Source organism: Vulpes lagopus, chromosome 2 (assembly GCF_018345385.1).
Source record: "Vulpes lagopus strain Blue_001 chromosome 2, ASM1834538v1, whole genome shotgun sequence".
Lineage (NCBI taxonomy): Eukaryota > Metazoa > Chordata > Mammalia > Carnivora > Canidae > Vulpes > Vulpes lagopus.
This window is the reverse complement of record NC_054825.1, coordinates 106,662,803-106,677,227: the sequence shown is the minus strand read 5'-3', so window position 1 is coordinate 106,677,227 and position 14,425 is coordinate 106,662,803. Positions and strand designations below refer to the sequence as shown.

At 43.2% G+C, this 14,425-nt stretch overlaps 2 protein-coding genes across 4 annotated transcripts in view; one reads left to right on the top strand and one right to left on the bottom strand.

The window, feature by feature from the left end:
• Positions 1-8,933, top strand: part of PLG (plasminogen) — a 39,196-nt gene extending 30,263 nt beyond the window's left edge. Inside the window, exons 14-19 of the mRNA XM_041739826.1 lie at positions 952-1,072; positions 2,497-2,571; positions 3,178-3,318; positions 4,202-4,308; positions 7,757-7,902; positions 8,524-8,933. Of these exons, the coding sequence (XP_041595760.1) occupies positions 952-1,072; positions 2,497-2,571; positions 3,178-3,318; positions 4,202-4,308; positions 7,757-7,902; positions 8,524-8,685 (752 nt within the window). The 3' untranslated portion in view covers positions 8,686-8,933. The remainder of the gene's footprint in view (positions 1-951; positions 1,073-2,496; positions 2,572-3,177; positions 3,319-4,201; positions 4,309-7,756; positions 7,903-8,523) is intronic.
• A 610-nt stretch (positions 8,934-9,543) lies between these two features.
• The window catches only part of SLC22A3 (solute carrier family 22 member 3), an 87,411-nt gene continuing 82,529 nt past the window's right edge, over positions 9,544-14,425 (bottom strand). For all 3 annotated transcript variants that reach the window (XM_041739842.1, XM_041739853.1, XM_041739857.1), the window contains exons 10-11: positions 13,427-13,526; positions 9,544-11,086 (exon numbers count right to left, since the gene is read on the bottom strand). In XM_041739842.1, the coding sequence (XP_041595776.1) occupies positions 11,026-11,086; positions 13,427-13,526 (161 nt within the window). In that variant the 3' untranslated portion in view covers positions 9,544-11,025. The remainder of the gene's footprint in view (positions 11,087-13,426; positions 13,527-14,425) is intronic.

Here is a 14,425-nt window from a genome sequence, read left to right as displayed (position 1 = left end):
CAATCCTCAGCCCCGCCCCTCCTGGTAGACCTTACTGCCTTGTATGGCCTTGGTTTTCCAGGTTGGACAGGCGGCCTATTTGGCAGGATTGCCTTTAAGTTATCCTATCACCTGACATTCCTGCCACGGACGCCACAGTTGGGAGGATGCTCCTCGATTCCCATGGGGGAGAAGTACAGTAACTTCCCAGATGCAGCCTTTGGCCACCAGCAGATACTCTTGCCTTCTAGAGGCTGGAGCTGTTTGGGCATTAGTGAGTGGTACCAAATATGGGGCATGACCCCGTTTGTCTAGGTGGAAAGGTAGGAGGTAGATAGAGCATACGGGCAAGTGGATGTAAGTCATCCACAGTGCACTGGCATAGTCTTGGGAAGCTTCTGGAAGTCCCATCCAGAAGCTGGCTGAGAGACGTTCAGGACAGTTATCTTTGTTCCATACAATCACATACACACACACGTGCACATATATGCACACGTAGAGCTTCACATGAAAGAAATACCCATAGTGTCTTTCAACGGGGATGACAACTATGGTTTTTAGTAAACCCTATGTAGTTCAGATGACAATGATGATGACAGAAAAGACGATGATGATGGTGATGAAGATGGGAACCTTGATATATCACGTCAAGTCAGAATAACAATTGGTGTCCGTCAGGGTTCTCTCGGCAAAGGTCTCACTCTAACACCTAACTCTATCAATTTATTTAATCCCTTTGCCCCAAAATAACACAGAGGTACTTATATTTTCCTGAAAGAAGAAGGTTCTGTGTTGTCTACTGTCACTTCTGAAACCTAGGAAAAAATATCCCAAAAGGTGCTTATGACCTTGCTATTTAGTTTGGGCTTTGAGATGTCACAACCTCAGTGCTTTGGCCATGACCTTGAGTTGTTTATGCAGAATTGCTTTTGCTTCTTTAAATGTAATTCTCTTCTTCACTTTGCGACACAGTGTCCACTTCATTCGATTGCGGAAAGCCCCAGGTGGAGCCAAAGAAATGTCCTGGAAGGGTCGTAGGTGGGTGCGTGGCCAACCCACATTCCTGGCCCTGGCAAATCAGTCTTAGACTAAGGTAACAGCATTTCCAGAAACACTGAGTTCCATTCTTCTGTGTAAGCCCTGCAAAACCTTTCTACATCCACACTCAGTGCACACAGCTCAGGTATCAGCACTTGCCTTGATACTTATACACTCTTCTTAGGAGGAAGGAAAAACTATGAATTCAAAAAAGTTACATTTTTCTAGGTTCTCTACTTTGAAAATAACCCAAATTGGAATATTTTCCTTGATTTGGGCAGCTACTGTTGAAATCTACAGATGTAGCAATTTACCCCAAGCTCCAATCTTACTGGAAAAGTATTGGAGATGCCTGGAGGGTCCATTGTCTCTATGTAAGACAAAGGAAATGAGATATTTTTAGAAATGTGGAATGTTGGGAGAGGCACGGACAAAATTATCTATCATCTTTCACTGAAAAGATTCTCTTTTTTTTATACTTTTGTGAATTATTGAATTTAATCAGAGGATGCCCACTCACTCACAAGCACACCCCCTTCAGTGTAGGATAGTTTAGGATCACCATAATTTAAGAGTGATCAGTTCCAATTCTATGGAACCCAGAAAGTTTGGGTGATTGTTTCAGTGGCATGAGCTTCTAATAAGTTTGGTTTTCCTGGATGTTTCAAAAAAAAGCACGTGTGTGAAATGTGCTTTTCATGTTGCTTCATCATCTCATTTCTGCACCAAGGCGCACATATGTGCTCAGTTGCCATTCTCAGTTGCCTTCCTCCCCTAACCGTGTGAGAGTCCATCAATAAACTTGATTTCAGTACATTTCATTTTTTTGTTGAGTTGACTTTTCTTCTCTTTGCCTTCTCATTTATTAAGTCCTTGCTATACAGACCTTCACCTTTCACATCTTCAAATTCTTTCTTTCCCAAACTGTGCTGTGGTCTGTCTCCTGACTGATTATTATCATGCCTGCTCTTGGAAACTTAGAATTTCTGTCCCTTTTGTTATGATGGGCATCACGCAGAGTGGCTCACACCAAGAGGGTAAAATGAGCAGATTCCCATGAGTCATAGCTATTTAGAGTCATGTCTGGCTCTCTGAAGAATGACTCATCAAGCCTTGCATAAATCTTGTCATAAAAAATAAAAGAGGCCTCAACAGGATGATCATTGGCTGGTCACTTCTGTTGGAGTCCAGAGCCAACAAGTCTAAACCATGCACACGGGCTTCCTATTGCAGCCTTGCAGCTTTGCTGTCCTGTGGACAAGCTGTGCTTCAGCCTCCCCCAACCATCTCAAGTGTGGTGAGGATGAGACCTTCTAGAAAACCCACTACTGAAGCACACCTTGCCATCCTGATGATGGGCTCGTAGTCTTTTTCTTTGAGAACATCAACATTATAAAAATTGAGTGAACTCTTCTTTCTAGTTTCCTATAGAATACATCATCAGATTTGAACTATAATTTTGGCATGTTTTCCTTCTAGATATGGAAAGCACTTCTGTGGAGGGACTTTAATATCCCCAGAGTGGGTGCTGACGGCAGCCCATTGCCTGGAGAGGTATGTCTAGGGGACAATGGATATGAGGACTTATCCTAAAGACTCCTTGCCTTCTTCCTCGCCCCTCTCTTTTTTTGCTCTCCCCCCTCCTTTCTTTCAGTGTCTCGGTCCTTCCTTCCTTCCTTGGCAGTGAAACTAGGCAGTGTCACTAGGACCATGGCAGTGACACTTAGGGACCAGGGAGCAGATGTGAAGGCTGAAGCAGAATTTCTAGGGCCATTGGATGATAGAGGAGGGGAGCATTTCTAGAGAGAAACAAAGAAGGAAGACCCAGGGCAGGTAAGTTTGCAGGCCTGGGTCAATGGCAGACCTGCTCACTGTGGCAGGCATTCGTCCTCCCGGTTGTCCTGACATGGGTGTCTGCTCTTGGGCTGATTTCACTATTGATTTCATTCTTCCTCTGTGATCAGACCAAAAGCAGCCCCAAGAGCATTCCTTAGTGGCCAGACTTAGGCAAATAGTGAACTTCGTTTCTTGCCACTCAGAGGTTGCTGATTATAGGTAGCCAAGTAGGGAGAAGAAGCCATGTTTATGACTCAGAAGGGCACCTGATAAGGGGCTGGCACATTGTTTTGCTCCTGATGTCACCATCACCATCTTTCCTAGATCCTCGAGGCCTGCATCATATAAGGTCATCCTGGGTGCACATAAAGAAGCCGATCTTGAATCAGATGTTCAGGAGATAGAGGTGTCCAAGCTGTTCTTGGAGCCTACACGTGCAGACATCGCCTTGTTGAAGCTGAGCAGGTACTAGCTCACCCATGGTTTTTACCCCAAGAGCAGTGAAAACATTAGTTTATGTCCGGGTTTCATGGGTGTAACAGGGTTGTGGGGGATAGGCAGGGAGGGGCACCGTCCAGGACACGAAAGGCATGAGGACTTTGGGGAACAGAGAAAATCTGAGCTTGGCCCCATTCTACCACACACAGGCTATGCTCTTGAAAAAAGACATCAGGATTCAGTATGCTCAGGTGGAAAAAGAGTAAGCTGAAACTTGAAGTACATGGTTCCTCCTGAAACTCTCAATGTTTGCCGGTCAGCTAACATAATCACAGAATTATTCAATTCTTCTTTGTTGACTGTTCCTTCAAGATAATATGTTGGGGGAAAATCCAATGAAATTTTGTATTTCAAAGCACTTAAAAAAGCTACAATATAAACACACACAGACCCATACACACACAATTTATAAATGCAAATTCTTCCTATCCTTGGTTTTATTTTCCTTGTTGAGATAGAATTTTATTAAGTCTGAGAAGATGACAAATTTGCTTATGTTATTTAAAGTTCGTGATATTTGGAAACAGTTCCCAACAAAGGAAACTAAATGAACAGCTATTTTGAGAACAGGCACATTTGGGCGAGTCCAAAAAGCAAAAGGAACACAGGCGCCATATCTGGTGGATTCCAGATGGCAGTGGGACGATGCCGATAGTGGTGAGGATGGGCCAGGCCAGCACAGGGGGAGGCTTGTTTTCTGCATTGCACTGTGTCAGTGAAATAAGAAGTACCAGCTTGGAGGATTCTGGGGCTCTGGGCACATGGCATCTTGTTGTGAACGTCCAGTGGATGAATGGCACAAGTAGCCTAGTGGGGTGGGTACATGTAACTTTGGATGGTTTTCTTTCAGCCCTGCTGTCATCACCTCAAAGGTAATCCCAGCTTGTCTGCCACCCCCAAATTATGTGGTTGCTGACCGGACATTATGTTACATCACTGGCTGGGGAGAAACCCAAGGTGAGCTAAGTCCCATGACTCACACAGGAATTGGTTTAGACCTCTAGCCTACATGGGAGAATGTCCATTTGTGCAAATCTCTACTGGTGAATGAAGTCCACCTCTCTTGACTTTGAGTTCCTGCCTAAGTCTCCATATTCAGTCATTAAGGAACATGGGTAATGGATGGGGTAGTGTTTCTCTGAGTCTCTTGGCCCACAAATTCAATGTTAATATCAAATCCCTGGGTAAGTAGGGTTTTGAAACAAGCCTACAAGTTAAGGGTGTTTGATTATTTACCATGTGAAGTTAGCTATACTGAGCTCCCAAACATGGTATGCAACAACACCAAAAATTACAGTGAGGCTCATCTCCCCAAATACCTACATTCCTGTTGTATGTGTGCAGGGACTGTTGGTGGTGGGACAGCCTGGCAGCTAGGGGACAGAAAGAAGGTCCTGGTCCTAGGATGGCATCTGGGGTGTGCACGAGAGGGGAAACACTTATGCCGGGTCCTGTATCAGCACCCGTACTGCATTTTGGGGACCCTGTCTTCTCTTTGCAGTATGCTCTGATAGTAACCACACCCATCAGACTTGGGCCTCGAAACATTGTAAGGATGTCTTCCATCTCTGCCTCACTTTCTGCTATGTGTTGCAGAGGGCACAGAATGGGAGTCAGGAGCCCCACAGAGTAGATCTGGCTCTGCCACTGGCTGGGCAAATGGGACAAGTCACCTGATCTCTTTGGGCCATGTGGCCTGGAAGCCCTCAGCTGTAAAACCCTGGCTTTCAAGTTGTGCCTTATACGTTATTCTTCTACACTCGCTTTCACTTCCAGAAAGGTTTTGTGGTTTAAAAAAAAAAAAAAAAAAAGGTGAAAACGACCGATCTAAATCACTTCAAATTTGTCTTCCTTCTTACTGAATTTTTCCTACATTTGTAAAATCCCATCTCCTGAATTTTGCATGCTCTCCTCCTTTTTGTATTTTGGGGTCTGTGAGCATTGAGATGTGAAGGGAAACTTCAGAAGTGAAGCGGTCACCGTGGACACCATGGATGTGACTGGCTGTTCCAGTGTTTTGCACTTAAAAAAAAAAAAATGAAACACCACAAACCTCTATCACTTGGTATTTCCTCCCCCATTTTGCAAATGAGGGATCCGAGGCTCCAAGAGGTGCAGGGCTGTGCACGCTGGGAAGCGCTTGCACACAGCTGATGGAGAGCTGGACCCCTCGAAGCCCACCTGCCGCCCATCTGTTCCACCCACCACCCACGCTTTCCTCACCACCACCCTGTGCCAGGCTCCCCCATCTATGCTGTCCTCACCCTCACGGGCCCTGGGAGACCATTCTCAGTATATGCACTGGACCAGGAGGAGTCAGAAAGCAGATGTCCTGCCTGTTAATGGATTTTCTTGGATGTCAATAATAAGCTTCTCAGTGGGAGCACTCCTGTTCTCCCCTTTGGTCTCCAGGCTTTCCCTGACTTTGATATTTCAAGGCAAGGAAAGCATTCAGGCCCAGGGGCTCATTCGGGTTCACCCCGCATCAGCTTTCAGGGCTCCTACTTCTCCCTGAAATAAAATTCCTCCTTGGGTCACCTTCAGCCTCCCTGCCCTCAGAAGTGCCATCTCCTCTGTAGCCACCAGATGGCAGCACTTCTACACAGACCACATCGATTTCCTGTCAACTGGGGGTAGATTTTGTCACCAGCATCAGGATGTAGCTGGCTCAGAAAGCAGATGCAAGAGCAAGACGTTTGGATAAATTAATTTTCAGCAAAACATTGAGAAGGCTGGTCCCTCCATACATAGACTCAATTCGGGTAGTGCACCCCCCCTCACCGCCCAGCCAATGTTTCCTTGGTCACTTCCTCCACCAGGCCTCTGCCCAGCCAGGCCTGGGACAAGCCTCTCCTTCCCTCTTATGTGCTCCTGTCAACTCTGGATCCAGCGTGAGTTTTCCAAACTCAAGACAGTTATCCAAATGTACTTAAAGTCTTTGGAGAAGAAATAGCACCTCATCTCTTGGCTGTTCCACGCTGGCAGATTTTTTTTTTTTTTTCCAAAATGCATTAAAGCTGGCCTTGCAGAATTGGAAAACTAATTTATTTGTGAAAACACGGAGTCGTGCCCGGGTGTGTCTATCTGGAAAAGCAGCGTTTCCTTTGGCAGGTTTGCAAGTGTTCCATTTTGATTTGCCAACGTGAGAAAAAAAAAAGTAGTTTTTCACAAAAGAAGAAATACAACGAGTAAAACAAGCACACGAGACAGTGTTTACTCCTCCTGATTGGAAAAGAAGTGCAAATTAGGACATGAACTAGGACAATTTCCACCTATTTTATTAGCAGGTACTTAAAAAATGTTAAATACTCAAGAAGCATGGAGCAAAGTGGCCTTTTTTTTTTTTCTAGTGAAATTTTACATTGTTGTACCCTTTTAGGAAAAATTAGGCAATGTTGACTGGGAGCCATAAACATGTCTATATAATTCCTGGAAAAACAGTGCTAAGAAAATACTAAGGAATATAAATAAAATGCATGAATAAAGATGTGGAAAGTTGGAAGCTGCTGTAGGAGCCCAGGAGCAGGGGAGTGAAGACTTGGGCAGTGACATCACAGACCCAGTTTCAAATCCCAGCTCCTCCAACTAAGTTGCTGGGTGATCTTGGGCAAAGTGCATGGCCCCTCCCGGTCTCGGCGACCTTCTCTGTGCGACAGGAATGACAGAAGTATCCATTTTGTGCAAGGGTTAAATGGGATACATCACCTAACACACTTGTGCCTGAAAAGGTTAATTCTAGTACATGACCACCATTCTTCATGTTGTGGTTAAGTATGTATATAATGTAAGATTAGCTATTTTAATTGTTTGAAGAGTATAAGTCAGTGGCCTATAGTAGTCACCATGTTGTGCAATCACCACCACTGTTTGCAGAACACTCCCCTGACCTTCAAAAGGAAACCCCACACCCCTGAAGCAGTTACTGCCCGTTAAAATACTAATTATGAAGATTGTAGTGTTCTAAAAAAGCCCTTCTTATATACTGTTGTGTGAAAACAGGATATAAAATTGTGCTATATGATATAAGTAGTAAAGGAAAAAAAGCATCTGAAAGTGAATAGATGTTATGGTAACACTTGTATTTCTCAATCTCTCTTTCCTACTGAAAAATGTATCTTTATAGTTAAAAAAAAAAAAAGAAACAAAAATAACAACAGATACCCCCAAACACTGTAAAGAAACTCAGGTTATTAAATCCAGATCTTGGGAACATGAAATTTTATATATTTATACCTCCAAGGGTTAACAATGAAAAGCATTCTGGTACTATCAGGAACTGACTTCTTACTTTATACAACCTCGTGGACAACCAAGAGATCTGTCCTTGCTGCTCTGTTGTTCTAGAATTTTCCTTGTGGGCATGTTTTGGATCCAGTAACCATTTCTTTAATCTTTTTAAACACAGGCACGTATGGCGCGGGGCTCCTCAAGGAAGCCCAGCTGCCTGTAATCGAGAACAAAGTGTGTAATCGCTATGAGTATCTGAATGGAAGAGTCAAATCGACAGAGCTTTGCGCGGGGAATTTGGCTGGAGGCACAGACAGTTGTCAGGTAAGAACAAAGTTAATCTTCTGCTGTCCTGTCTTGGCCTCTTAGATCTTTCATCCCCCAAAATGGCAAATTCAGGAAGGCTTTGTCAACTGAAGGCCGTAGTCCAAATGCTACCCAGAAACATTTGAGGTCTGTCTCTGAATTCTGATTGAGCTCACCTAAGGGGATTTCTTGGTGAGTTCTAGATCAGTTATAAGGGAGTAGGTGAGTACCATCACTGCCACAGTCCCCACATCTTCTAGAGAGTATGCTGGTGGATGGCCTTTCTGGTAGAGAAGTGAGGGAGAGTGTGAGACAAAGACCAACTATACCCCCTTTGAAATTGCTCTTGGATTTACTCTGCCTAAGGGAAGCCCCAAGGCAGGAAGGGGTGAGTACCATATTCACAAGGGAGCTGCTCCCCAGGAACACAAACTGGTGCGGTTGTGTTAAATATGCTTTGTTAGGTGCTGAAGCACAGCAGATATTCAAATAATATATTAATAAGTTCCTTTCTAGTTGGAAAAGAATGTTCAAATGCTGGGAAAACTTACATTTGGATAATAGAAGGATGACATCCCGTAATAAAAGGATGGTGGTTTAATCCTCACATGGACTTTTTTTCTCTCTCTATAAATATAGGGTGACAGTGGAGGACCTCTGGTTTGCTTCGAGAAGGACAAGTACATTTTACAAGGAGTCACTTCTTGGGGTCTTGGCTGTGCCCGTCCCAATAAGCCTGGTGTCTATGTTCGTGTGTCAAGGTTTGTTACTTGGATTGAAGGAATAATGAGAAATAATTAGTTGGATGGGAGACAGAGTGATTCATCAACATACCTAGAAGCCAGAACACGGGTAGGGAATTTAGCATGCTCAGAAATAATTGACAGTAATCAAACCGAGACACTGTACTTATACCATCTACTGCCAAACCTCAACGTTTTTTAGTATTATTGTGGATAAATGTTTCCCGTGCGTGGACTGTTGGATTCTGTAATAATAAGGGACACATCTATAACATTTATTGAAAATAAACTCTGTACTTCCTTTAATTTTTTTTTGAACTTCATTGGTTTCGTGTTCTTTGTTTATCCTACCAATTTTAAGTAGTGTAACTCTAATAGACTTAGGTGATTTCTCGCTTCCTTATAAGGTATAGTTGCAAAAAGGACTAAGAAGACTGTAAGATCATAGAGAAAGGAGCAGAGAGGTCCCAATAAGTCACTCAGATATCTATCTTGTCTGCAAGAGACAGCTTGACATACATCTCTAAAGTCTTTATTTCTGGCACTGAGATGAATGTTTTCAGAGCTTCAGGATATATGGGGAGTCATGAGAACAAATTCTATTCTTGGGAATGAAATGTGTTACTGACAACTTGACGTTACCCCAGCACAGGAGATACTGGGCAGAGAGTTGTACACTGTGAAGGGGACTGGGCAATGCAAGTGTAATACAAGACCAGTAGAGAGTCTGAATGCTATTCTGGGTCACATCTGAATCCAGGAATGGTACCAAGGGCCTGCGAAGGAACAACGAACATACACTGAAGGTGGACCACTTAATTTCCATTGCTCATTGGCTGTGCAGATAGGAAGTACACATGGTCTCATGGGAATAGTGTTTGACAGTGACATATGGTCAAAAGGAAATGAACACTAATTTTACTTGACAATGGAAAATTTTTTATTGTTACCAGAACCAAAATATCAACTCAAAATACAATTGCAAGGTGAGAGTTTCAAGGAGGAACAGTCATCTTACAGCAAGGAGAAATGCAGAGAGAGTGAAAACCCAAGTGTGCGTGAATGGGTGACTGCAGCATTAAGTCCTCAAAGAGCAGTGTTTGCCTCGTTGAAAAAGAAAACACCCATATTCAACTCTGTTGTGCTTTAAGGATTAAAAAGCTTGTTTACACATACGCTGTACATATTGTCACGTGCTCACATAGAATTTTCTTCTTCATTGGCAAGATTTCCCTTGGTGCCCATTTTGTCTGTCCACGCAAAATAATTCATTAAAAAAAACTCTACATCAGATTTACTCTGAATCTGAAAATACAACAAATACAACACATAAAGCAAAACAACAGAGAAAGATAACATGTTTGCATGTAAGCTCCACATTTCAAAAGTCTCCGTAACAAAAAAGGGACCAAATTCCTTATTAGTGTTTATGACCAATCAGTTATAAAGCTTTTGCTAATTCTTTTAAGCATGGATATAACTGACCTTTCTTTTAAATTAAAATGTAAGCTTCCTCCCGAGACAAGTTAAAAGTGTCAAGATTGAACAAGACCAATCCGCGTTTTTCACTCTTGACCACAGGCAGCATCACAGAACTGAACTCCCAGGTATAAGATAAATATCCCTTTACGATGAAAATGAAGACCTATGACACCATAATCCATGGGTTTTGTTCAATTAGGAACTGAGTGTGTGGCTCTAGATGTCCACTAAACCGGGACCAAGCTATTCCAAATCATCTCAGGCCCAAAACTGACTGATGAAATAACAGAGCCAAATCCTCAAATTGGACAGCGGATTTGTTCTGAATCATGGAATGAGGCCTGAATGTGCCAACAAGCCCAGATGCTACAGCGCTTACAGAGTCAGAACAAGGAGAGAAAGGGAAGGCTCAGTACCACGTGGCCCAAGGTCCTTAGGTTCAGTGTCTCCAGATCCTGATCTTCCCTGGGAGCTTCGGAGCACTCAGGTCAGAGCTTGAGTTCCTTGATCAGGTTTGATGAAGGAATTTCTATACCCTGTTCCCAGACCCCAAGGTGGCACATCCTGCATCTGTGATGGAGTGAGCGGTCATGGGACTCTGCGGAGGGCTTCTCTCGTCCTTCAGTAACCCAAAGGGTCAGAGACACTGCTCCAACTTCAGGAAATCACTCAGGGGGAGCTATCCACACAACAGATCCTTTGCTAAACCAGCCACATACTATGTGTTCCCAGAAACTTCAATAGCATTATAAATCCTAACTCAGCCCACATTATAGAAAAATACTCTGGATAGTCTGAAGGTCTTTGTACAGTACAACACACACGTGGAGGCGCACAGCATAAGGTAGCTGAAATGGACACACACACGTGTCTGCAAGGCACATCGGTTCCTTCCTTTCTTCTTTGGCAGGGAGTCTCAAAGGTGAGAGCTGGAAACTTGAGTTTTCTTTTTCCTGCCACATTTATACGAATATGGACTAACAAAACAAGGAGAAAAGAGAAAGTCCTTAGGAAATATTATACAACTAATCCCAACAAAGTTTTCTTGCTACTACTCAACGTTACAGTTGGTTTTGATCAAACACACTCATGCATAACTTTTCATAAAAACCCAATTCCAAGGTAATGAAAATGACGGTCTCCAGGCTTTTTAAAAAAATTTTTTAAAGCCTATTTTCGGCCCCCAGGCATGGGTTAAGTAGCATTGCAGCATGTAAGTTCTTCATGTGACAGGACTGGACGCCACCCACCCTAGCGTGGCCCCCAAGCTCGGATACAAACCAAGCAATTGCCTAGGAAGACACAGATAGCAAAATGTTTCTCTTTTCTGGATGAGGCAGGACTTTACAATGGTTTAACGCTCAAGAGGATTGCACACGGTTTTAACACCTTTCGTAAATTTCATAATTTTGATTGACAAAATGGCAAAACCTTAAAGAGAATCTTCCATCTCCCTCCGAATTTCAGGTAGCATTGTTCTAGGGTGAAAAATAGGTAGAGCTCTGGGTAAGAAATAAGCCATTACTTACCACTTGATTTCCAAACAAGCGTACAAATCTGTTCGGATTACTTCATGGGCAAATGTTCCCCTGTCCTCTGACTGGCCAGGCCAGCTACTGAGATATGAGCTGATGGTTTTATTTTAAATACACTGATAAGTTTTTCTTAGGAAAGTTCTGGGATGATTAGTCGATCATGCTTTTTGAAATAGCATCAAGAAACAGGACAATGAAATCAGTTTGTAAGTTTTAAAGGTTTGGAAAAAGATTCATGAGACTTTTAGCAATTGTTGCCTACCGCTGGGGAGGAGGGATGACATCTCATTAAAAGAGAATCTGAAGAGAAAACATCAAGTAGTATGCAGCGTAAAATAAGAAAAGCATACACACAACCAAGGCACGTGTGCCCACTGGACAGCATCAATGCCATTCCTGGCATGGAAAAGTTGTGAATCTATCTAAACACAAATTTCCCAGTACCTGAAAGAGTGAGGCTATGAACTGCAATTGCCCAAAATCACTTTGAGAATTAAATGAAATTACATATGTGAAACCACTGATCATATAGGCACTTAAAAAATGTCGACTTCTACTCTCTTCCCAGTCTACGAGGGAAGAGTGCCATGAGGCTAATAGCATTTCAGTCTTCTTATAAATATTGTTTGATGTAATTTTTTTTTTAATTTAGAGATTCCATATCCTTAACTTCTGGTCTTTATTTAGAAGACTAATTTTATTTTAAAAATTAGCTGTTACAAACTTTTTTTAATTATGCAGATAATACAAGGCCATGTGTTGTAATTAGAAAATAAAATAATACAAAAGTCTACAGAATGTAAAAGTGATGTCTTCTTTCCAATTCATTTCCCTGTGTGTAGACCTCTTGCTACACATTCTCTGTTCATATCCTTTTTCTCTCTTTTTATTGTGAAATATTTCAAGCAGAGGAAATTAGAAAGAATTCGTGGTAGTGTGGATTTTTGTTGCTATAACTCTCCATGTTTATATATTGGTTGGATATTAACTTTCCTTGCATACTGGTTAGATGCTCTTCTCTTTCTCTCATAATCTCTCTCTCCTTCTATCTCTCTACTTTTATCCATCCATCCATCCACCCACCCATCCATCCACCTACCCACTTACCCATCCACCCACCCATCCATCCACCTACCCACTTACCCACTTACCCATCCACCCACCCATACATACATCTACCCATCCATCCACCTACCCACTTATCCATCCACCCACCCATCCATCCATCTATCCATCTATCCACCCATATCTCTCTGTCCTCTATCTTCCCATCTAGCCACAGAGAGGAGTTACTAATGCTTTTATTTTTTAATAAATACTATAACACATTGTTCAGCAAGTTTTCCCTTTGTGATCAATCTTGAGGATCTTACCATGTCGTTCCACACAGATAAATGTCAATTCTTTTGATCTCCGTATGGTAATCCACACCCAGAATACATTAGCATTTTCATAATCAGTTTCCTACTGATGCACATTTAAGGTATTTCTACTTTGTTAAATCATCCTGTCCTTTCCTTTAGATTGTTTCTGAGTTTTAACGCCTTACTTAGAAATGTCTCCCTCTTCATAAACACGTTTAAAAAACAATATACATCCTTTTATACTTTTGCTTTTTTTTTATATCAACTTTCTAAATCAACTTAAAATTTTCACCCTAGGATGTGAGATGGGAATTAATATTATTTTCCCTTGCGAGTGTTCAGTTTTCTCCACAGTACTTTTTCCTCTGTTGTTTGATATGCTGCTTTTATTAAAGATGTGCTGATTTTCATACAATACCTGCCAAGTTTTTCTACATCATCCACTGTTTCTGGCAAGGCAATACCCTTGGTTTCGGGCAAAAGCATCACGAGTCCACCGCAGACAGATGCCAGGATACCTAGGGGATAGGGAAAGGCAGTAGCACACCAGGAAAGCACAGCCAGGCCACCCCGGTCATGCCTCCCTGCTCCCCCTGGAGTAGCTGTGCTCACTCGCCTCAACCAGCCCCTACCAGCAGCAACCCTCTGCTTACCCTCACCAGCTCTCCAGTTTTCCTCTGCCATATTTGAAATGTTCTCTACCTTTCTCAGATGCTATGCAGCCCTACCATCCCAGTACTCTTGCACGCAGCCACCACTCCTCCATCACTCCCTTAACAATTATGTAATGGGTGCCTAAGTGCCGACCAGTCAGAGAAGACCTCACCTCCTGCTCCTCAGGGAAGATGGCAGTCACCAGACAGGAATCCCCTCAGCTTCCTTTTACTGACCAAGAGCTTGACTGCAGCCTCTCCCTCCCTTTCCTTAGGGGTCATATCACACCATTATTTATTACCTTTGTTTTTAATATATTTGATATATGTGTTTTAAGAACGGCTATGTTAACAACCGGGCTCAAACATTCCTGAAAATGTCACTGTTGGCCTCGGCAGGTGGGCACCAGCACCAGCACTCACCACCACGGTCAGGCCTCACCTTCACCTGCTCTCTCTTGGCTCTGCCTCCTGGGCTCCAGGCCCCACTCCTGCCAGCTCCAGACCCGCTGGCTGTGCTTCTAGGCCCTGCTGTCTGGCCCCACAGCAGCACCGGCTGCTGGTGAACACGCTGCCGTGCCCTGGCCTCCCTGCCTGCTTCTTTCTGCCCCCCTCCCCTCACCACCATCCCTCTCTTGTCCCTCTTCTTCTCCTTGATGGGCTCCTGTTCTATTGTCGTGCCTGATGCTTTGTCACTCCTCAATGCTCTGTCCTGCTTGGACCTTCTTTGCTCTCACGCAGTCTCTTCCCATGGTTATCTACAC